The sequence below is a fragment of the Amyelois transitella genome, chromosome Z, assembly GCF_032362555.1.
Source record: "Amyelois transitella isolate CPQ chromosome Z, ilAmyTran1.1, whole genome shotgun sequence".
Taxonomy (NCBI): domain Eukaryota; kingdom Metazoa; phylum Arthropoda; class Insecta; order Lepidoptera; family Pyralidae; genus Amyelois; species Amyelois transitella.
The window spans coordinates 12822827-12847647 of NC_083535.1; the positions used below are offsets into that span (position 1 = coordinate 12822827).

General features: G+C 37.4%; 1 protein-coding gene across 2 annotated transcripts in view; it reads left to right on the forward strand.

Annotated features, from left to right (window-relative positions):
* Positions 1-691: 691 nt before the first annotated feature.
* The window catches only part of LOC106136724 (tyrosine-protein phosphatase non-receptor type 61F), a 37776-nt gene continuing 13646 nt past the window's right edge, over positions 692-24821 (forward strand). For both annotated transcript variants that reach the window (XM_060953431.1, XM_060953432.1), the window contains exons 1-5: positions 692-1061; positions 2257-2418; positions 14890-15152; positions 22990-23215; positions 23949-24098. In XM_060953431.1, the coding sequence (XP_060809414.1) occupies positions 975-1061; positions 2257-2418; positions 14890-15152; positions 22990-23215; positions 23949-24098 (888 nt within the window). In that variant the 5' untranslated portion in view covers positions 692-974. The remainder of the gene's footprint in view (positions 1062-2256; positions 2419-14889; positions 15153-22989; positions 23216-23948; positions 24099-24821) is intronic.

A 24821-nucleotide genomic window follows, 5' to 3' on the forward strand; every position in this document is an offset into this window, starting at 1 on the left:
CCACAGTCTCAAAGATGTCGGTAGCGTTAAATAGCACTTGATTGTCGTATAGATATTCTGTTTATCTTAATACAAAATATGATAATTTTTAATTGCTTCGATTAACTAATCCATGTCGGCAACCAATTTGCGATCACGCGGACAGATGTGAAAATTCACTACTGACCGCCACTGCGCTCGTATCGTGCTCACAGACCTCCACAATACATCGCGGTGACAGAGGGAGAGTGGATTGCGGTGGCGGGCACCCGTTGTAGGAAAGCGCATTGCTCGCGCTTGTACTTATTTGTAGTCCTTTTTCATATTTTCTAATGTTACAATTGCCTGCCACCGCTGTTCGCATCAGTTTATAAGGGGCTTATATCGAAGAATATAAAAATCCGAATTAGTAGATTTTTTTCATAAGTAGAATAAATAACACTTTCTTCGACGTCGAATAAAAAATATGTATGAATGCGAAGCTGTTGTTACTGCGAGCTTATCTCAAAAGAACTAACTACCGCAACTGGAGACTACCGAACATCAAGTTTCAAGCAAAAAAAAATATGTTATCAACACTTTATACAATTTGGAGTTCGTTATAAAAGAAAATAATAAAAATAATAATAATTTTTAATATCTCAACATAAAACTACTCACAAGTGAAGAACTTATTTTGTTTTTGGTATGGCAATACAAAGAGAGACAGCGATGCATTTTGCGACGACGTTTCTCTACTCTAGTGAAATCTTCAATGAGTTTGCTTCGGTTCGGCGAATCATAATTTTGATAGGTGCCTACATAACTTATCGTCCTCAGTCATTTGGACGGCGGACGCTGGTGAAGTGAAACATATATAAAATTTCGCGGACGGGGCTTTAACCATTTCTACGTTATTGGTAAATAAGCCGGCTGGAAAACTGCCGCGCTGCCCATTGCGGCATCCGGCTCTTTGAAAACACTTTGTTCTTACTCTAATGTGAAATGAATTGGCCATGAACGACAACAAAATGAGTACGAACAGCGTGGAAGCCGAGTATATGGACATCGCCAACAGAAATGCTTGGCCGATCGTCTACCAGGTTGGTATATTTTCATATTTTTGGTATGACGCTACTATCAAGAAATTAAGCCATGCATCGTAACTTGTATTCTGAGTTGTCAAGTAGCTGTTGTTTTTTTTTGATACGAAGATGCTTGTTTAGCGACTTAGCTCTGTATACGCAGTTAGGAATTTGCCCTATTTGATTACTAGCGCGAATTGAATGTGTGTGAATAACATAGCAATATTGGTTAATCGAAAGTCGTACGCGCAGACGAATTCGCAAAAAATTTAACAGTAACCGCCAATCAAGTTTCTTTTTTTGTTTTTTAAAACTGGGTAGTTACAAAATTCATAGAATCCTATAAAACTAATTATGGCTCTGATATTTTAATTAATACCTAGAAATGGATGTTAACTATTGACATTTGAACAATAGCCAAAATTTATAGTCATATCTCTTATTAGAATGAGAAGGCCTGTTGCTTTCCATCCATCTTCCCTTCACTTCTTCCCTCTCTCTCTCTCTCTCTCTCTCCTTTCTCCAGGGAAAAGAAAAGAATTTTTTTTTTTTATATGCCTGATTAATCATTATTTTTGCATGTATCCTAGCCCTGAAAGAGACCAAAGTCTGCCTATTCCAAATTTCAGATGCGAACAATTACTTAAAGTGACTCCAGTCCTGTCTGACCAACTCTGGCTGATATAATTATATAAATTCCTGTCTGAACTCCATGACCCTATTAACAGTGAAACCAGTTTCGGTCATGGTTTTTTAGATTCATATTATGTACATACGTAAATGTAATATGTGCTTACATTACCCCAAAAAATTATTACTCTCAAGTCTTATACACTCAATTTTAACTCTGCAAATACCTTTTGAAGGTTTATTCCACTTTATCCCAGGATAATTCAACAAATCACCTATTTTATCAATTTCATTGCAACATCTTAACTTGAGTCAAATTATTTCACCTGAAGAGTTCACCAAATAAAAAATGTAAATTCACAGGTAAATTTGGCTCTTCAGCCTTTTTGAGACTTGGCTCTGTCTAACCCGGTAAGAGGCACAATCTCTGCATACTTCTCTACATGCACATAAAACACAAATTATAGAATGAACTTTAAATAAAATTTTTAGTAACCTAATTAACCACCAGTGGTGCTTGCCACAAACATATTGCATAGACACTTGCGACTATTCTATTATACATATCAATATCTTGTTACAGAAAATTGGTAGAGAATGCCAGTCATACCCGTACACATGCATAGAAGCGAAGAAGCCGCAGAACAAGCCGCTGAACCGCTATCGCGATGTGAACCCGTACGATCACAGCCGCATCATACTGAAAAGATGCGAGCGGGATTACATCAACGCTAACTTAGTAAAGGTAAGTCCTTTCAGTTCACTTCACAGTCCATTGGTGGACTAAGATGTCTCCAGAAATGGGATGGCACCAGTATCTTTTGACTCTGGAGTATATTGACATATCAACGTAGGAGACGCCGATATCCACTTCCCGCTTAATCGCCTCTTCGATATCCATGGGAAGATAAAGGGTAGGGCTTTTCTATTCTACTGGCATCTAATGTCATTTCATGTGACTAGCAAAGCAAGTATTCAAGGAGAATTCTTAGATGATTAAATCGGGCATGTCCTTGCGACGAGGTCAGGTTAGGTCAAGATTACCCGTAACCGCTGTGAGAGGAGAGAATTCCAAGTTTATTTATTTATTTAAATTTTATTGTACAAAATACAAATGTATAGCACAATTGGCGGACTTAATGCTAGACGCATTATCTACCGGTCAACCATTGGGTCTGACCAAGGACTTTATATGGGGTCAGACTAAATAAATATATTTATACATACCTTACACAAAATATGAAATAAAATAATTATAATAAACATACCTACGTAAAAACTGTAATAAATATACAATTTACATAAATAAATAGTTGCAACGATTACCGGAATGAGTGAAAAGGCTTATAGTTATTGAATACCCTCGCGACTCGAGAGAAACCTGCATACCTTCGATTTGAAACTACAACGACTTGGAAATGTCCGGACTCGGAATAGTGAATTCCAGAGTCTAATAGCCATAACGAAGAAAGAATTGGAGGCAAAACCTGTACGGTGAAAAAGACGTAGCAAGAGTTAACTTATTTGAAGAACGGAGGAACGAACTTTCTTTCGTGAGAGGAATCCCAGGTTAATTAGGCTCTCCTTAGTCGCCTTTTACGACATACGCGTGCCGTGCTGCGGAGGCAGGTCTGATATTTATCGTGTGCGTAAAATGATGTAGGTTGACAAAATTTTATTAACCTAAATGCTATTACTGAACTGTAATAAAAGTTAAACCTGACATTATTTTCTTTATATCCTACTTTTCTTAGAAAATTTATCATTCTTTGAGGTATTTCATCCTTTTCATATCGTTTCTGTGGAATCCAACGGAATGATTTCTGTAAGATGAAAGGCTAATATCACAGACTTTAATAAGCTTATAAATTTTGCTACAAAGTTCGTAAATTAAATGTTGAAATTAAATTGACTATATTAATTACAGTTCGTTTTCTTGTTACTGATGTTGAAGGATTATAATAATTACGAGTGGGTTTGAATTAACAAAAGTTTTACTTTCTATCTCGAAAATGTTTGAGCGCCGTGTGGTTCCCGGCACATCAGTATGGGACCACTCTCATCTCATTCCCATCTATATTAATATTATAAAGCTGAAGAGTTTGTTTGTATGAACGCGCTAATCTCAGGAACTACAAGGCCTAATTGAAAAATTCTTTTTGCGTTGTTTAGACGATTATCGAGGAAGGCTTGAGGCTATTTAATATCACGCTGCAACTATAAGGAGCAAAGAAATAATGGAAAATGTGAAAAAAAAACGGGCAAAATCATTCATCGTTGAGGGCTTCAATGATGCCCAAAGTAACTATTCCACGCGGACGAAATGGCGTGCACAGTTAGTGGCCGTAATAAAATGCGTATAGCGTTTACCATACCATGAACCAATATTGGGGACATTCCCCTGCAAAGGTTGCCAAGAATATTTGAAAAGAAAAGCCAACATTTTTCACATATCAATATATTAAAATAAAAATTCACAGCCTCTATGTATGCTCTAATCTCGGAAAGTTTTGCACGGATTTTGCTTCTGTGCGTAATGTTGGAAAGATGGTTTTCCGTTTATTATTTACGCGTGATTTTATGTATGGTTTTCCTGACCAAGGTTAATATCTCATACAAAATGGTACCCGTGCGAAGCCGGGGAATGTCGCTAGTGATTTCTTAATATTTTAGCAAATTGATTACACGAGGCAATACGAGACACGTGCCGTTTTTCCCGGTCATAATCGAAGGCCGAGTGGGGATAAATTTTGGGAAAATTATCGGTGGATAATCTCGATGTTCGCGGAAAATTTCAGATATTTTCACAATATTTTGACTCATTAGTATTTTAGAAAATACATAAATAAACAGATTAATTTGAGCGTCGGCGGTTGTTCGAATCGGTAAAGGTTAAAATGCGTGTGGCGCAAAAAGGCACAGGTTCGAATCTGACTTCGGCCATGTAACAATGACTATTTTCAAAGTTATGTGCATTCGTTTGAATACTAACCGATGCTCTTACGGTGAGGGAAACATTCAGCAAACTGGATATGTACCTAACTATGATCGATCCAATATGGGTAAGGTTTACCTGCAATGGTTGCGGAGGTCAGATCCATGGTCAATGGTGCACCCCGGAGAGTGGTGAGAATGCAACCGGGCCTAAAGCCAGGTGGAGGAAGACAAGAAAAAGCATACATTCTTTTTTTTATTACTAGTGATTGCCCTTTGAAAATTGTGTCCTATTATAACGAATATAAATGTATGTGCAATTTAGTCTTTATTTACTTGTAAAAATAAAGTTCTTACTTGCCTATTACATATCGAGAGGGGAACGTACAAAGGTAAAATAATTCCTTATTAAACCAACTAATATTATAAATGTGAAAGTTTGTTTGTTTTCTCTTCACTATTTAAATCTCAATTCTATCATTAAGCCAAACAGCTGAACGTGGCCTATCAGTTTTTATGACTGTTGGCCCTGTCTACCCCGCAAGGGATATAGATGTGATTGGGTGGGTGTGTTTCTCTTCACGAGCTATCTACTGAACCGATCTTCTTGAAATTTCGCGTATCCCCGGTCACCCAGCGCCATCAGACATCAGAAACTCGCCCGGTGACCACGGATCATTCTAAACATGATTTGAAACGCACGAAATAAAATAAAGGTACGTTACATACACATACATACATAGAATCACGCCTCTTTCCCGGAGGGGTAGGAAGAGACAACCTCTTTCCACCTGCCACGATCTCTTCATCCACTTTCATAACTCTGTTCATGCAAGCTCGGCGGTTTCGGGTACTTTTGACCTGACCCTTTACCAGGACGGCCTTAATTTGATATAAAGGTATTATATTATATTGTATTATATAATATATATAAAGGTACGTTACGTGCGCGTTTAATACCTGTATTATTTATAAGCAGTTTTTCTGCCGGTTTTATTAAAATGTTCTGCCCACCCACGTTATCATTTTATTCCTTGTAAAATCAAATATTACCGTAAACAAAGTATTGCTTTATGAAGGGGATTAATATCGGGTTTATCGGAATTCCCGTGGGCTGACGATTATAATGTTAAATGATGAAATGGATTTGTTTTTTATGGAAAACAGCGAACGTGAGTTGAGTACCATAGAACAAACATACTTAAATCACGCCTCTTTCTCGGAGGGGTAGGCTGGGACTCCATCTTTCCACTTGTTAGAAAGGAGGGGGGAAAAATGGTCTCTTTTTGGGGTTCCGTACCTAAAAGTAAAAAACGGGAACACTGTTACTAAGCCTCCGCTCTCTGTCTGTTCGTCTGTCTGTCACCAGGCTGTTCTCATAGACCGTAATAGTTATAAAACTGAAGTTATGTACAAACAACAAATACTTATAATACTAGAAAAAAATTATATTTAAATATGGGTGGTCCCCTTACGTAATAACGTTTCTCGTATTTTTTTTACTCAAAATATAAATAACAGGAACAGATAGACGCTTATAAAAATTTCACATAATTAATATTATGTGAAATTTTTATATCTTGTACAAGTACCACACCGAAAAGGTCGGATATAAAAAAAAGTACATACAAAGATAATATTATTATCTTCAGTTTTATAACTATTACGGTCTATGAGAACAGCCTGGTGACAGACAGACGGACAGGCAGCGGAGGCTTAGTAACAGTGTTCCCGTTTTTTACTTTTCCCCAAAAAGAGACTAATTATGTACAATATTTTTTATTTTTAAATATTCTCCATGGTGATCGATGCATTATTGCATTCGATCGAACAAATTGATACAACAAGTTATAGTCGAAACGGCCGATTTGTGAGCGTCGACTGCCTCTTCTAAGCCTTGGAACAATTTGGACCACGCAACATTTGTTCGATTCTTGAGAATGTATGAATAGTCATTGTGACTCAGGTCAGAGCTGTATGCAGGATGGTCCATCAACTCCACGTCCTGATTTAAAAACGTAATCGCAAAAAACAAACATATCGGTCAAATAAAAATAATGAAGAGTGGAAACCCTTTGGGTCATCAGATTTGAATAACTCTTCTGGACTCCCTATAACAGTCAAATAGGACATTAAAAAGTTTTGTTCACCCGGGTGAAAACGCCTAGGTACATATGGAATAAATCGCTCAAAATCAGCAAATGTACTACGCGTGCTACGAAATGTCTACGCCAAAAACGTTTGCTACGAGTTCGTAGGTTCGTAGAATCAATTTCCACTGAGTGGTGTTATGTTTTTCGTAGCATGTACGGTCAGACAAAACACACAATATGATCGAGGCACAGACATAATATATCAGCTAGATGTCGCCAATTCAGTCGGTTGATTGACACTGAAAACATAAGCTCCGTATCATTAATAGAATTACTCTTGAACAATAAAGATGTACATAGAAATAACTGTTCACCGTTCATTGAATTAAAAAGCTCCTGAGACTATACATTTTGTCGAAGTGTATATGGAATTCTACTATACAAGCCCTATAATTGACATTTATTAGAGAGAGTCTTCTCTCTCTAATAAATGTCAATCTGACGTTTTGTGACGACTGCCGTCTTGTGCCGATTTTCAAACCATTTTACCTATCAAATAAAGATAATTCAGTTCAACTGTTCGGAAGCTACGGTACCACAGACAAACACACGCACAGTCATTGGCATATTATTATCTTTAACGACGACAAGCCAGATTTTCAAAACAAATGTTGGCAGAGGGTCTATTTATTGCTATGTCCGTGTAATAATACAATACACATAAAATATGTTCGCCAGTTCCGACATTTCAACTTGAACTTGTTTCACTAGGCTGCTGACTGTATTTTCAAGATTACGTCGCTGTTGTTTTTCAATTTATTCTATCAAGCCTATTTATTTTATGATTAAATGGAAATGGTTTCAGCGCCTTATTGACATTTTATTCAGCCGTGAAAGCGCTTTGATTGAGATAGTGATGCTTTTTTTTTATCAATTTTTCGATTCGGCACGTGCAGAATCATAAAAATCCCTGTATTAAAATAGTATTTCAATTTCTGTATAAGAAGAATGCCGTGTGGTTTTCGGTACCTACTTTAAAAAAGAACCACTCCATGTTTGTCCCAAGGATGTCGTAAAAGGAGACTAAGGGATATGCTTATTAACTTGCAATTTTTCTTTCAGGCGATGAGCTTGCAACCTGCCACTATTTTTAATCTAAATTCCATTATAAAGCCGGTACTTTCAAAACTGTTGCCTCTGTCTGCCCTGTAAGCGATAAAGACGTGATTACATGTAGGTATGTGCCACTAATTGACGTAAATGTGAAGTCAGCCGTCGCGACCGGGGGTTGATTATAGACATCTCGACCCCACTGCGTTAGAATTGATGTGGGCAATTACTCAATATCTACAAATTGATTGCATTAATATGTCTGTGATATCACGACTTTATCCTTTAGAAAGAGATGGAATATTCAAAAGTTTACTTGCTCACGAATCATTGCGCACACACATGGCTTTAGTTCCATACATATATACATACATACATAAAATCACGCCTCTTTCCCGGAGGGGTAGACAGAGACTACATCTTTGCCACGTCTCTGCATACCTACTTCCTTCGCTTCGCTTCCTCCACAGTCGTAACTCTCTTCATGCAAGCTCGCCGTTTTCGGGAATTAGTATCAGCTTCAGTACAGACTGTATATATATATATATATATATATATATATATATATATATATAGCTCCTTGATCGAAGCGGGCTTCAGTTTCAGTATAGGTATATTTTATACTAGCTTCGGCCCGCGACTCCGTCCGCGCGGATGTCGGTCTTCGCGTGGATGGTGGCGTTATTTCTCCATTTTGAGTATCTCTGACAATGACATCTTATAAATATCTATTGGACCCAAATACGGCTAGTCCTATAATAACTAAGGAGGTCCCTCGATTGAGCTACTGCTGTTGAGCTCGACTGTTCGTTCCCGTACTCCTCCGAAACAGCTTGACCGATTCTCATGTAATTTTGTGAGCATATTGTGTAGGTCAGAGAAAAGGCCTACTTCTATTTTTCATACCCCATAGTGATTATGGTTGTTCACCCTTAACATTTTTTTAACTAGAAATTACTTAAAAAAAATTTTTTATGGTAAAGCAACGTTTGCCGGGACAGCTAGTTTATATATATGTATATATATATATACATATATTCCTTTAGTGATAATGGTTGTTCACCCTTAACATTTTTTTAACTAGAAATTACTTAAAAAAATTTTTTTATGGCAAAGCAACGTTTGCCGGGACAGCTAGTTTATATATATGTATATATATATATCGCTTCGATTCGATCAGCTCGTGATTAAAATATTGTTTACCGTCACGATTTTCAAAGACATTCACATACAATAAACGTATAAAAGCTATCATCACACAGTACGTAAAATATTGACTACAAATAACGTATAAAATTTATCATAAAGTGATAAAATATTGACAACGAAATAACGTTTGGCAATTTTCAATTCGATAATTGAATCCTCTTTAGTAATTTGTGTTATTAACGTGGCTGCTGTGTTTGCAAATAATTCGTTGATCTCGCTTTGCCAATTAAATTGAATGTCGAATATGAAATGGGAGATACAATAATTCACTATGGTTAAGAGCTCAATTTTTGGGTGTAGTACATACATACATACATATCATATAGTAGGCTATATCCCTTACGGGGTAGACAGAGCCAACAGTCTTGAAAAGACTGAAAGGCCAGCTGTTTGGCTTAATGATAGAATTGAGATTCAAATAGTGACAGGTTTCTAGTCCTTCGCTTAAAAGAAGAATCCCAAGTTTGTAAGCCTATCCCTTAGTCGCCAATTACGACATCCATGGGAAAGATATGGAGTGGCCCTATTCTATTTATATTGGTGCCGGGAACCATGGATATCGTAAGAGGAGACTAAGATAGGTACAGGTTTATACATTTCGGATTCTTATTTTAGGCGATAGGCTAGCAAATTTTTTCATTTGAATCTCAATTCTATCATAAAGCCAAACAGTTGAACGTGGCCTATCTGTCACTTCAAGACCGTTGGCTTAGTCTACCCCGCAAGGGATTTAGACGTGACTATATGAATGAATGAATATTCAAAATTCTCCTTCCAATCGCCATCTTGAAAAGCTGAAATTTAATAACTTGTGACATCTAACTCAAAATTGTTTAGTACCTTTGATGTTGGATACAATTTATCCGTTAATGTAGAATTTATGGAATATTAAATTCTATAATCGGCTTTGGATTATGGATTATTTCTCTAGCCAGACATTTCGTTATGTTAAATTTTTCATTATACTACATATACTATTTATTTTCTATAACTGAAAAAAGAACTCGTTAAAACATTATCGTTATTTGTAACTTTCAATTGACTTTTCGAAAGAATATTAAGTTGTACGATGAGTTTAAGCAAAGTTGAAATATTGTTAAGTAGAAATTGTAGTACCTACCTAAATATGGAAAATCTATAATGGCCAATTATCTAGATATTTTGATATCGAAACGGAGCAACATGAGCGTAAAATTGGAATTTTGATTATAATTTGTGACTAAATATACGTTAGGCACCAATATTCCCGGTACGGTTTTGACACCAGAATCTAGTTAGTGTAATACGGGCTTTCACACAACGCTTCGCGGTATATAAAGGTGTACACACAATGGAGCGGTGTTCGGTGTGATGAAAATTCGATTTAACGTCGACAATGGCGTTATTCTACATACATAAATCACGCCTATTTCCCGGAGGGGTAGGCAGAGACTACCTCTTTCCACTTGCAACGATCTCTGCATACTTCCTTCGCCTCATCCACATTCATAACTCTCTTCATGCAAGCTCGGCGGTTTCGAGTACTTTTGACCTGACCCTTTACCAGGACGTCCCTAATTTGATCAAGATACGTAACGTAATCGGCGTAATTCTAACTAGAATTTATTTATCTATACTTAAATTATAAAGCTGAAGAGTTTGTTTGTTTGAACGCGCTAATCTCAGGAGCTACTGGTTAGAATTGAAAAATTATTTTTGTGTTGAATAGATCATTTATCGAGGAAGGCTATATAACATCACGCTGCAACTATTAGGAGCGAAGAAATAATGGAAAATGTGGAGAAAAAAACGGGGAAAATTATTCATTCTTGAGGGTTCCTTTATTCATCCTTCAATGATGCCCAAAATAACTATTCCATGCGGACGAAGTCGCGGACACAGCTAGTTTAATATATAGGTACACATTATTACAGATCACTCCAATAATAATAATCACGTCTTTATCCCCTGCGTGCTAGACAGAGCCAACAGTCTTGAATAGACTGATGCTGAACTTGGCCTACCTTCAGATGTTACTTTTTATTAGAAATTAAAATTCCACTCCATCTCTTTCCCATGGATGTCGTAAAAGGCGACTAAGGGATACGCTTACAAACTTGGTATTCTTTTTCAGGCGATGGGCTAGCAACCTGTCACTATTTGAATCTCAATTCTATCATTAAGCCAAAGTTCAAGCTGAACGTGGCCATTCATTCTTTTCATTGACTGTTGGCTCTGTCTGCCCCGCAAGGGACATAGACTTGACCATATGTATGTACATACACAATAAGGCGGGTCGGCGCGTTGCAAATACATAGATGAATAGAATAGAATAGATTTATTTTCAAAATTCATCACCACTTAAATCTAATTATAACTACTACCGCTTCCAAAGCGCATGTGTAGAAGAAGCGGCGGAACAAACTACACTGCAGCATTTTCATCGGACGTCAATTTACAAATATAGATCACTTAAATCTAAATTGTGTCTTGAATGCACATTGTCTATATTAAAAACATGAATAAATGTAGAACTAATGAAGACTGATGACTGACTGAACTGATGAAGTCTCTAAAGGTAAATTCACAATAGGGCGGGTCGGCGCGTTGCAAATACATAGACATGAAGTCTCTAAAGGTAAATACACACTACTACGGGTCGACGCGTTGCAACTCCTATCTGGTGCGGGTAGGCAACAATGGCATAACGCCAATTTAGGCCTTCCACCGTCGCGTCGTACATCTTGAATGCGTTTTCGCCCTAAATCCGTACGGTCTAGTGAGTACTCGGAACAATAACGACTGAGTCGTGATTCTAGTCTGTCGGGCTATGAACGTGCTTACTTAATTAGTGGTCGATGTGTTTGTGGTCCAGTACATACATATATATATATATATATATATATATATATATATATATATATATATATATATATATATATATATATGTATATATATATATATAGACGTGACCATATATATATATATATTATATATACATATATATATGGTCACGTCTATATCCCTTGCGGGGACAGACAGAGCCAACAGTCTTGAAAAGACTGAATGGCCACGTTCAGCTATTTGGCTTAATTATAGAATTGATATTCAAATAGTGACAGGTTGCTAGGCAATCGCCTAAAAAAGAATTCCAAGTTTGTAAGCCTATCCCTTAGTCGCCTTTTACGACACCCACGGGAAGGAGATGGAGTGGTCCTATTCTTTTTTGTATTTGTGCCGGGAACCACACGGCACTTGTGGTCCAGTGATGGATTATATTGTTATACTATGTCTTGTGTAGGCTATATATTAATTTAACGCTGACGTCAGTATGAAGTTAGTATGACTGACTGAAAGGAATGAATGCCGAAATCGCCAAAAACAGGACCAAGTGGTAAGAGAAATGTCGGAAGTCGAACCCCGGGCTCCGAAACACTTTTGCAACCGGGAAGACGCATAGATGAAAGAGTTTAGTATAAAGTTACTTTAGTTTAGTTATTTTATGTGTGCCGTGTGGTTCCCGGCATTAAAAGAAAAAAGGTATAAGGCCACTCCATCCCTTTCTTATGGATGTCGTAAAAGGCGACTAAGGGATAGGTATAGGTAGGAAGATATAGATAACTTGGGATTCTTATTTTAGGCGATGATTTTTTCAGCAGCTTGGCTTGATGATAGAATTGAGATTCAAATGTCACTATTTGAATCTCAATTCTATCATCAAGCCAAGCTGCTGAAAAAATCATCGCCTAAAAGAAGAATCCCAAGTTAATAAACCTATCCCTTAGTCGCCTTTAACGACATCCATACATACAAATACAAATGGGATTATATAAACAACCCATTGAAATAATTGCAATGTATGTATGTATGTTGGTGAGGGTATGTAGAAATATTACGAGATATCTCAATAAATATTAGTAATAAATAGTTGTCAGCTTATTTTTTTTTTCTTTTTTGTTACTTATTCAAGGAAAATTCTAAATGATAAGTGCCACTCAAAAGCTTCCGAGAATAGATAAAACAAAGTGTTTGTCAGGGATCATAATGAATTGTCCAATTTATGTTTGACTGTTATATTTTTTTTTATATTCTCTGGGATATCGTATTTTTCCCTATTATCATTTACTAGCTGTGCCCGCGACTTCGTCCGCGTGGAATAGTTATTTTGGGCATCATCGAAGCCCTCAATTGTGAATAAGTTTCCCCGTTTTTTTTTTCAAAATTTCCATTATTTCTTAGCTCCTTATAGTTGCAGCGTGATGTTATATAGCCTAAAGCGTTCCTCGATTAAAGGTCTATTCAACGCAAAATTAATTTTTCAACACGAACCAGTAGTTCTTGAGATTAGCGCGTTCATACAAACAAACAAACTCTTCAGCTTTATAATATTAGATTCTTCGAACTTCGAGGTTGCCTAGTAACGCTTTTCTAGTCACGAGTTTTATTGGATATATATATCGGGAATCTCAGATAGTTGTTCATCGTTATGGAAAAAAACGCGCCTCTCAATATTTTATTCGCTCAAATTCAACGAAATCTTAACGGGGGTGGCGAAGATGAAGAATTTAATAAACACCTACATTCAGATGTTAAAATGGAAATGATTTTTACGTTAAATTCAATTTATTTTAAGATTTTTTTTCTTCTTTTACACGCCCACACATGTCTGGCCTTGTTGATACGAAGAAAATAGCCAAAAATGGTTTTTGACTTTAACATATTTATAGATTTAAACTTAAAAGGTTATTATCGACGGCCTCTGTGGCGCAGCGGTAGTACGCTTGCCCGTGACACCGGAGGTCTCAGGTTCGAATCCCGGCCAGGGCATGATGAGAAAAGAACTTTTTCTGATTGGCCTGGGCCTTGGATGTTTATCTATATAAGTATTTATTATGAAATATAGTATCGTTGAGTTCGGTCTCTCATAATCGTAACACAAGTCTCGCACTTACTTCGTGGCTAACTCAATCTGTGTAATATGTCCCGTATACATTTATTTTTATTTCGTACATATAATGAAATTGTAACTGTCCAATGTCTGTATTTGAAAGTTATTGGCAAAAAATTTGGGTAGGTAGGTACCCCTCTAAGGACGTAATACAAAAGTTAATAGTTTTTGTTTTATAGCAGACGAGGTCTCGATGTTGCCCGCCCAAAAAAATTAACATCAGCAGTTGGCAGTTATCACAGAGTTAAATCATATTTTTTATCAATTATTTAAGTTTCAGATAAGTCCATTAATCTGAACGATGATGGTATTCTCTCGTCCACATTTCTATTCTAAGTTTGGATAGTTGTCAAGTTGACGTTGTTGATGATAATGCTGCAGTGCATTTTGTTACCGCTTCTTCTGCACTTGGAAGCGACAGTAAACATAGTTTTAAGTCATTTATTTGACATACATACATAAAATTACGCCTCTTTCCCGTAAGGGTAGGCAGAGACTACCTCTTTCCACTTGCCACGATCTTTGCATACTTCCTTCGCTTCATCCACATTCATAACTCTCTTCATAAATCTCTTCTTCTTTATTTGACGTCAACGAATATTGTGTAATCAAAAGATATGACAATTATTAAGTGATATTAAAAGTAACAGGCTTATGAAAAAAGAAATTGAATTTCAAGTTAAAACATCAAGCCAAAAAGCTGAACGTGGCCTATCAGTCTTTTCAAGACTGTTGACTCCGTCTACCCCGCAAGGGATATAGACGTGACTATACGTATGTATATATGTGTGTATGAGGGATACAGACGTAACTATGTATATGTATGTATGTATGTAAGTATGTAATGACTATACGTATGTATTTATGTGTGTAAGGGGGATACAGACGTGACTAAATGTATGTATTTATGTAAGTTAAAACATTTTCATTCTCCCACCAACAGATGGACAGAGCGAACAGGAGTTATATACTCACCCAGGGCCCGCTGGCGTTCACCGTCAGCCACATGTGGCTGATGATATGGGAGCAGAACAGCCGCGCCATCCTGATGCTGAACAAGATCATCGAGAAGAACGAGATCAAGTGCCACTGGTACTGGCCCCACGGCGTGGGCGACATGCACAAGATGGAACTGACAGATGTCAAGTTGACCGTGGAGCAAATCAGCGAGGAGGACTGCAACTATTACTGCACGAGGGTTTTCAAGTAATGATGACTTAAGTTCACGTCTATTTTGTTTGCGGGGTGGACAGAGCCAATGGTCATTTGAACTTAGGACTGAAAAGCCACGTTCAGCTGTTTGGTTAAATGGTAGAATTGAGATTCGAATAGTGACAGGTTGCTAGCCCATCGCCCGAAAGAAGAATAACGTCGCCTTTTATGACGTCTGTGGAAAAGAGATGGAGTGATGCAAGGAACCACACGGCACTGCTGGGAACCACACGGCACTCTTCCAGTTTGCAAGTAAGTGTTCTTTTAATAACATGACACTTTTTCTTATATAGGAAAGCCTAAAGAATGGCTTTGAAGATGTTAAGTTGAGACAGTCTAATGATTAATGTACTTACAAGAGATTTCAGGTAAGTAATTTTTTGCAAAAGACTTGCATTTTGACTTCTTATGTGGTATAGGGGAGCACTGAGAGAGGATTTCCCGAAATTCCCACGGGAACGGGAATTATGGTGACTTTCGTTTTACGCGGGCGATGTCGCGGACGCTCTCTTTAGTAACAACTTAAATGACTATTGCGTGTACAGATTTATACTTGCACAAAGTCGCGGGAAATCTTTCAAAACGTATATACATATGTGTAGTCTCATCTATATCCCTTGCGGGGTAGACAGAGCCGACAGTCTTGCGATGACTGGAAGGCCACGTTCAGCTGTGATGACAACGCCTACAAGAAGAATCCCAAATGAATTAGCCTTACCCTTAGTCGCGTTTTACGTCATCCATGTGGCAAACGTGGAGTGGTCCTATTCTGAAGTGACTAAAACCAAACGGCACTTTTGTTATCACACACATCATTTTAATAATTTGTTTATGGGAGTATCATTCTTTTATCTATACATAGGTATAGATAAAAGAATGGTACTATATGAATGTGCCGTGTGATTCCCGGCACCAATGGAAAAAAAGAATAGGACCACTCCATCTCTCTCCCATGGTAACGTAAAAGGCGACTAAGGGGTAGGCTTATAAACTTGGGATCTTCTTTTAGCCGATTGGGCTAGCAACCTGTCTTTATTTGAATCTCAATTCTATCTTAAAGCCAAATAAATAGCTGAACGCGGCCCATCAGTCTTTACAAGACTGTTGGCCCTGTCTACCCCGCAAGGGATATAGACGTGATTATATGTATATATGTATGTATGTATATTTCATGCTTCTCAATTTGTGCGTTCGTCACATCGATTTCAGATTCGGATCGTTCAATTTCCATTCCAACAGTTGAAATTAAAACTTCACTCAAAAATCACACGACATGTGAAACGATTTTTCCTATGTTTTCCTCCAACTTCAATTTAGCGCCGTCCATCTCTCGTTGACGTGGAGGTGAATTCGAACGGCCGCGAGCGTTCCTGTCTGCAGGTACTTTTGTCAGTGCTGACGAGTGTGGAATAACATACATACATACATACATAAAATCACGCATCTTTTCCGCAGGCAGAGACTACCTCTTTCCACTTGTCACGATCTCTGAATATGTTCTTACTTCAATTCATCCACATTCATAACTCTGTTCATGCAAGCTCGGCGGTTTCGGGTACTCTTGACCTGACCCTTTACAAGGACGTCCTTAATTTGATCAAGCTACGTTTGTCCAGGTCTTCCCACTCCGACCTTTCCCTCCTTTTTCGAGTGTGGAATTCAATATCATTAATATCTGATAGTGGTCTGTCATAGATTTTTTCTTATGGCTTGTGTGTTGTGTCGTGTTATGATATGGGTGGAATGCGTGATGGATTGTTGATGTGTGTGGTGGATAACATGACATATAATCACGTCTATGGTCCTTGCGGGGAAGACAGACCCAACAGTCTTAAAGGGACTGATAGGCCACGTTCAGCTGTTTGGCTTAACGATAGAATTGAGATTCAATTTCAATTTCAAATCATAATAAATCATTTCTTTATTGCATATCATAAAGTACATCAGTTAAATTACAATTAGTTTACTATTTTTATAGATAGGTACAATATGAACCCTGTTAGGTATCGCAATTATAAAATAATATGGATAATTCAAATGGTGACTGGTTGCTAGCCTGATTTGAATAAAAATAGGCTCAAACAGCTCAGAAGCATGGGTATAGTCTATGTTTAAAAGGATGCAGTTGTTTTAAATGTCACCCTGTATAAGCCTATTCTTCAGCCGCCTTTTACGACGTCCATGGGGAAAGAGATGGAGTGGTCCTATTCTTTTTTTTATTGGAACCACACGGCACTGTGGTGGATTATTGATTTAATACATACATACAATTTGGTTGACTGGAAAAAATCCCACTTGTGATTGTGATTAGTCCGCCATTGTACATATTATTCTAAATCCAATGACTGTTTTGGAATAGAGAGTGTACAAACAAACAAACAAACATAAACATAATCACGTCAATGTAGACGAGAGCGAAGACCCGCGCAAAAGCTAGACAAGCATATTTTTATTTTAAAAACGTTCATACCTTTGTAATTATATTACAAAGAAATCGTTAACGGCATTTCATGTTAACAGGCTTGTTTAACCACATTTAATTCGATTAATAAAATCTGCTTTTTGACTCGAATATTTAGTGAATTAATATCGAATAAGTACTCGGATACATAAAATCTGTGCTTTCAATTGAAAATTGAGTGAATTAATATCGAATAAGTACTCGTATGTGATGATCAAAGGGACGCCTGAACAAACAGTACTCTCAAAGTCGGAAAATCATTTCCTTCCTTCTAAGAGATATTTTAATATGAAAATGTTTCAATTTGGTGCCGTGTCCATTATTTCTACCGCGTTTTCAGTCTTTAGACCATTGGCACTTATATCTTTTTGCGGCGGCAAGCCAATATTTAGGGTACTTATCGTAGGCCTTCTTATGTTAAAAATGTCGAAAGATTATAAGACGTATAGAATCGTATTCAACATACATATACATATATACTATATCTTATACTTCAACTAGTGAACGCTAGAGTTTCCACAAATCCTTTCTTAGCGGACGTCTTCTTGTTATAATCTGCTTGTACCTTCCTGCCAGTTTTCATCATTATTGGCTCAGTAGTTTTTAATAATTTAATTGTGTTAATTTTATTTTATGTATATTGATATTTTTTTAATGACTTCTGCTGCAGCTGAACGTTACCTATCAGTCTTCAAGACTGTTGGCTCTGTCTACCCCACAGGCGATATAGACGTGTTTATATGTATGTATGTATGTACGTATAGATTCGTATTCAACAACCTCGGATACAGAAATATACTTTAATACTCGTAATATCGAATACTCCGTGAGTGCCCGAGAAGCCCTAAGCACTTCAATTAATTGAAGAGGTGCAATTAGTGATACGTTGATATAATTATATTGATTTGGAAATCAGAGTGCCGTGTGGTTCCCGGCACCAGCACAAAAGAAATGAATAGGACCACTCCCATCTCTTTACCATGGATGTCGTAAAAGGCGACTAAGGGGTAGGCTTACAAATTTGGGAGGTTTTTTTTAGGCGATGGGCTAGCAACCTGTGACTATTTGAATGTCAATTCTATCATTAAGCCAAATAGCTGAACGTGGCCGATCAGAGTGATTTTAAGACTGTTGGCTCTGTCTACCTTACAAGGGATATAGGCGTGACCATATGTATGTATGTATGTATGTATGTATGTATGTTGGAAATTCGATACCGTTTCTCGGAGACAAGGCGTGTGCCCGTGGCCTTGTTGCTATGGTGACTGCGGACAAATGATTCTCATGTGGAAGTATATACGTATGATGCTGGAGTGGATCTTTGATGGTCGGGGTTCAGTCTAAATTAATATATGTATGTAGTCATGTCCACATCCCCCACTGGGAAGACAGAGCCAACAGTCTTAAAAAGAATGAAAGGCTACGTGCGGCTTTGCGATGGAATTGAGATTTAAATAGTGACAGATTGGTGTGTAATGAGACATTTTTATCCGTCGCGGGGTAGACAGCCGCAATACGAGTTTTATGACATCCTCGAGGCACAGATGAAGCCCTATTGACACATGGTCAATTAACATACATTCATATAATCACGTCTTTATCTATTACGGAGTAGACAGATCAGTCTTGCTCTCATAAAAATATATAATTAATGCGTCAATAAAAAAAATTCTTCGCCGTCGCCTCGCCTAGAGTCCTAACAATCATTATTAAGCCAGTCATCATAATCGTCACTATGTTTGTCAGTAGTTCATCATAACAGCCGTAGGACGTCTACAACCAAACATAGGCCTCCCTAAATTGACCTAAGTAAGGAAATTGAACACAATAACGCGACACTTATGACCTTTTGGAATGCAGTTGGTTCTTCCACGCTCACCTGTCCCTTCAACCTTCCATTTTTTATATGCGAGGATGTTCCATTTAAATGATTTATTTTCTAATATTGAAATTATTTATTTTGTAATCCGACTTGTTTTGTTACGATGCGAAATAAAAATTTTCTGAAGATTATAATCCGCTATTTTAATTGGTGTTTACGTAAAAATGTATATTTGTATCGAGAAAAAAAAATTTCTGGATAAAATTTTTTCGCCTTTTTCGTTTCGATATAATTAATCCCACTTGTAGCCAGGCATACTTTTTTATTTGTTCAAATATTTAATACCACTTACCTATACTTACGTAAAAATCTTATTTTCATTTGTTATGCGAAATAAAATCAGCAAGAATAAAATGGAATGGAAATATTATATACCTACCTACCTATCTTAATCCTTACAGAGATGCCGAACAAAATTTTGATCTGACGGCAAAATTTGCCAAAGTTTGAAGTACGTACTCATAATTAAGTAGCAATGAAACAAAAAAAATAACATACCTAATGAAACCTATTTAACGGGGAACTGGTGTAATTTCAACGCAATGCTTCTTACTAACTACACCGTTATAACACCAGCCATTTTTAAGCGATTTCAGTTCATGAATTTGATCACAATACATACATACATACATACATATGGTCACGTCTGTATCCCTTGCGGGGTAGACAGAGCCAACTCTATGCAATTTCAGATGTTTTCTCTGTAATCTGTGTAACATATGTTTGTATGTATGTAATATGCTCCCGAACCCGACCAGGACCCGATCAGGTGGTCTATACAATTCGACGTTTGCATTAAATGATAAATTATAACGGGGTGCAGAACTGCCCATATGTGAGATTTCCATTGGTGAGGCAATAAGTTTATTTATTTTTATTATTATACAAAATACAAATGTATAGCACAACTGGCGGACTTAATGCTAGAAGCATTATCTACCAGTCAACCATTGGGTCTGACAGAGAACTATTACATATGTGAGGGTTTTGAATGGAAAGAAATTATAATTATTCTCGTTTTGCTAAGAAAATACATACATACATGTAATCACGTCTATATCCCTTGCCGGGTAGACAGAACCAACAGTCTTAAAAAGACTGATAGACAACGTTCAGATAGATAGTCCATTGCTTTATACATAAGGCGACATCAAATTGTGCCGTGCGGTTCCCGGCACCAATAGGAGAAAGAATAGGACCACTCCATCTCTTTCCCGTGGATGTCGTAAAAGGCGACTAAGGGATAGGCTTACAAACTTGGGATTCTTTTTAGGCGATGGGCTAGCAACCTGTCACTATTTGAATCTCAATTCTATCATTAAGCCAAGCAGCCGAACGTGGCCCTAGCAGTTTTATTAAGACTGTCGGCTCTGTCTACCCCACGATGGATATGGGCATGATTATATGTAGGTATGTATGCAACATCAAGTCAGGATTTCTACGATCGGTCCAAAAATTTATAAAACAATGGTAGATGCTTCGTTGCGGTTCATTGGGTCATTTGTCTTATTAAGCATACACGTTGGTATAATTCCTTCGGAACAAGAGCGTCAACATCTGTACCCTAGATGTTTTGTAGCTTTTACCTACCGTTTGTAAGCGGCTTAGTGATGCACCTCACATCACATCCTCGCAACAGAATCAGTTTGTGAGCGGTTCCGGCAACGGGCGGATCTTCTGAAGGCAAGTGCCAGTATATTTTATTTTCAATCTTCTTTTTTTTTTCAGTCAAGAACACGTCGTGAACGAAATGAAATAAATTTATCTGTCACATATTTTGAATAAAGAATACTTACTTTTTTTTCTCTGACGTTAGTTCCGGATACATCCTCACCTCTTTGGATACAAGCTAAAATAGGTATATATGTATTTTCAACCAATATTATTGCAGTTTAGGGAGAGGTCAGTATTTCAAATACTGGCTATATTTTAAAAGACATTTTTAATTTTTTCTTTCGTACGCCCGCCGCTCGGCTAATTTCAGTTTCCGCAAATTACTAATTTCGGTCGGTCAATCAGTAAGTCAGTGTCCCTTTTTTTTTTAATTAGAATGTAATCGCACAATGTCTTGAACAACAGCTGATTGTAATCTGTCTTTGATTAATAATTCAATGTTTCTTTTTATTTTGTTTAAGGATATAGGTTAATTTATTTTTAAAGAATAAATCATTAAGTTTTTAAAGAATCTTTAAATTTTTTTGTATTTATTACGGAGGATTGATATTAGTACCTACCATTACAATATAATATAACTGAATCACTTGAATTGTCGACATTTTTCACAGGGTCAGCAAATGAACTATTGATTATTTGAACAAAGCTTGTGTGTAATTTTATATAATTAAGGAAATTACAGCTCATGCACTATTTGTATGATATATCCAGTCCACGTCACTGGCCATCGATGTATTACATCAGCATTTAAAAAAAAAATATGTCGTTGTTTTTATTTAATTGCTTTTGTTATGAAAAAAAAATATTGGAGTTAGATTTATTTTTTATTGTCAGTAAAAGTGAATCAAGACCAACTGAAGATAACAAAAGATTCTAAATTGAAGGAATTGTGCAATTTTTGTTCTTTATTTTGGCTTTTTTATATTCCACATTAGCAGCAGATAATATAATTAGTCATACATATGTATTTTTGAAACGCCGCTTCTAAAGTTGCACTTTGAAAGCGGTAGTAGAATAAACATATTTTAAGGTCGGTAGTACCTCGTAACACAAGTCTTGAACTTAATTCGAGGCTAACTCAATCTTAGTAATTATTATACATACATAAAATCAAGCCTCTTTCCCGGAGGGGTAGGCAGAGACTACCTCTTTCCACTTGCCACGATCTCTGCATAGGTAACTCCTTCGCTTCATCCACATTCATAACTCTCTTCATGCAAGCTCGGCGGTAATTATTATATTGTGTTAACATAAGAAGCTGAACTGATTACGGCTTGAATAGACAAAAATAGACCTGTTTTAGACCTCCAATGGCAGCCGACGAGCAGCCAGTCACTGTTCCGTGCTCGTCCGCTGATCTTGCGGATTACACAGAGCCCTCCGATGTTGAGTCTTATCGGATATACATGTTTCGTTACTGCCATAATGATAAATATGATTTTGCGTATTAATTTGTTTGTACAAAGGCTGTTTTCGAAATCTGTTTGCTTGCCATCATTTCTCTAATGTATATACGTCTATATAGTCACGTTTATATTCCTAGTAGGGGTAGACAGATCCAACAGTCTCGACATGACCAACAGGCCACGCTTAGCTGCTTGGCTTGATGATAGAATTGAGATTCAAATAGTGACAGGTTGCTAGCCCTACGCCTAAAAAAAGAATCCCAAGTTTATAAAACGATCCCTTAGTCGCCTTTTACGACAACCATGGGAAAGAAAGATGGAGTGGTTCAATTATTGTTTCCATTGGTGTCGTCGAGAACCACACGGCACAAGACAGAAAGATATTAATCTATCTATCTACCTTGGCAGAATCGTCGACCAGGAGACATCGGAGAGTCGGGAAGTGATCCAGTTCCACTACACGACGTGGCCCGATTTCGGGGTGCCGTCATCCCCCAACGCTTTCCTGGAGTTCCTCCGCAAGGTGCGCTCCTCCGGCTGCCTGGAGCCAGACGTGGGGCCGGCAGTGGTCCATTGCAGCGCCGGCATAGGGCGTTCTGGTACCTTCTGCCTGGTGGACTCCTGTTTGGTTATTGTGAGTACTTTTAAATCTATACTAATATTATAAAGCTGAAGAGTTTGTTTGTTTGAACGCGCTAATCTCAGGAACTACTGGTTCGAATTGGAAAATTCTTTTTGTGTTGAATAGACCATTTATCGAGGAAGGCTTTAGGCTATATAACATCACGCCGCAACTTTTAGGAGCGAAGAAATAATGGAAAATGTGAAAAAAAAAACGAGCTTCAATGATGCCCAAAATAACTATTCGACTCGGACGAAGTCGCGGGCACAGCTAGTATGTTTATAATGAGCGGAACCGTTTCAGAAATATTTAGTTCGATCGTTTCAAAGCGATAGTTCGACGGTGTAACCCGAAGTGTGCCGTGTGGTTCCTGGCAGCAATAAAAAACTGAACTGACTTAACCCGGGAGTGTGGGACTCCTGGCATCTTAACGTGCCAGCCTACCCACTAAAACACCTCCGTGCCCCCTTCTTGTCGTTTTGGAGTAGAAATGGACCTGCAGAATCATATTATTATTGGTCAACATCTGTGCTAATTCCCTAAGATATACATACATACATGTATACATAAAATCCCGGAGGTTTAGGCGGAGACTACCTCTTTCCACTTGCCACGATCTCTGCATATTTCCTTCGCTTCATCCACATTCATAACTCTCTTCATGCAAGCTCGGCGGTTTCGGGTAATTTTTTCCTAAGATATCTTTAACTTTATTAATTTATCTTCTTTCTTTTTTTAAATTTAGATCGAGAAGGAAGGCCTCGACAGCGTGAACATCCAGCAGATACTTCTGGAGATGCGTCGCGATCGCATGGGACTGATCCAGACTCCGGATCAACTCAGATTTTCGTACCAGGCCATCATCGAGGGCGCCAAGAGGCTTGATCCTAATTACGTGAGTTGATAATTCAATTTTACTCAATTTTAATAAATTACTAGTGTCCGACCGAAGGTCTATTTTTGGCCGAAGCCGAAGCCGAAGCCGATTAATCGGCTATCGCCACAACCTTCGGCCGAAGCCGAAGCCGAAGCCGAAGGTTTATATTCTCTCAGCACTCAGTAATTAATTTTGTTCAATATTGTCTACAAGCTACAATTAATATTAAAATCATTTCAAAACCTCAATATTGAAGGTTTATATATTGACTGTTTCATATAGAAGTTGATGATATATCAAAGAGGTGGTTGGTTTAGAGATAAACTAACTGTTGCCCGCGACTTCGTCCGCGTAAATTTCGAGTTGAATTTTAATCATACAGTCAGATACAGACAGACAAAAAATGTAAAAAAAAAATTCTCTATCCGTTTCAGTCAAAATATTAAATGTACAGAAAAAATATTTTTACCGTTTTATTATATGTAGTATTTTGATTTTCAGTTTTTTTACATAAAATACTCAAACAATACAAAAAAAATATATTTTTAATAATAAAAAATATCTTGTAATTGTTGGGATTCGAACTTGGACCGCCAACTTCACAGTCTCACGGGCTAACCACTGGACCATCGAAGCCGTTGCGTTGGTGTCGAAATTAAAGTAGACTACATACATATGGTCACGTCTTTATCCCTTGCGAGGTAGACAGAGCCAACAGACTTGAAAAGACTGAATGGCCAC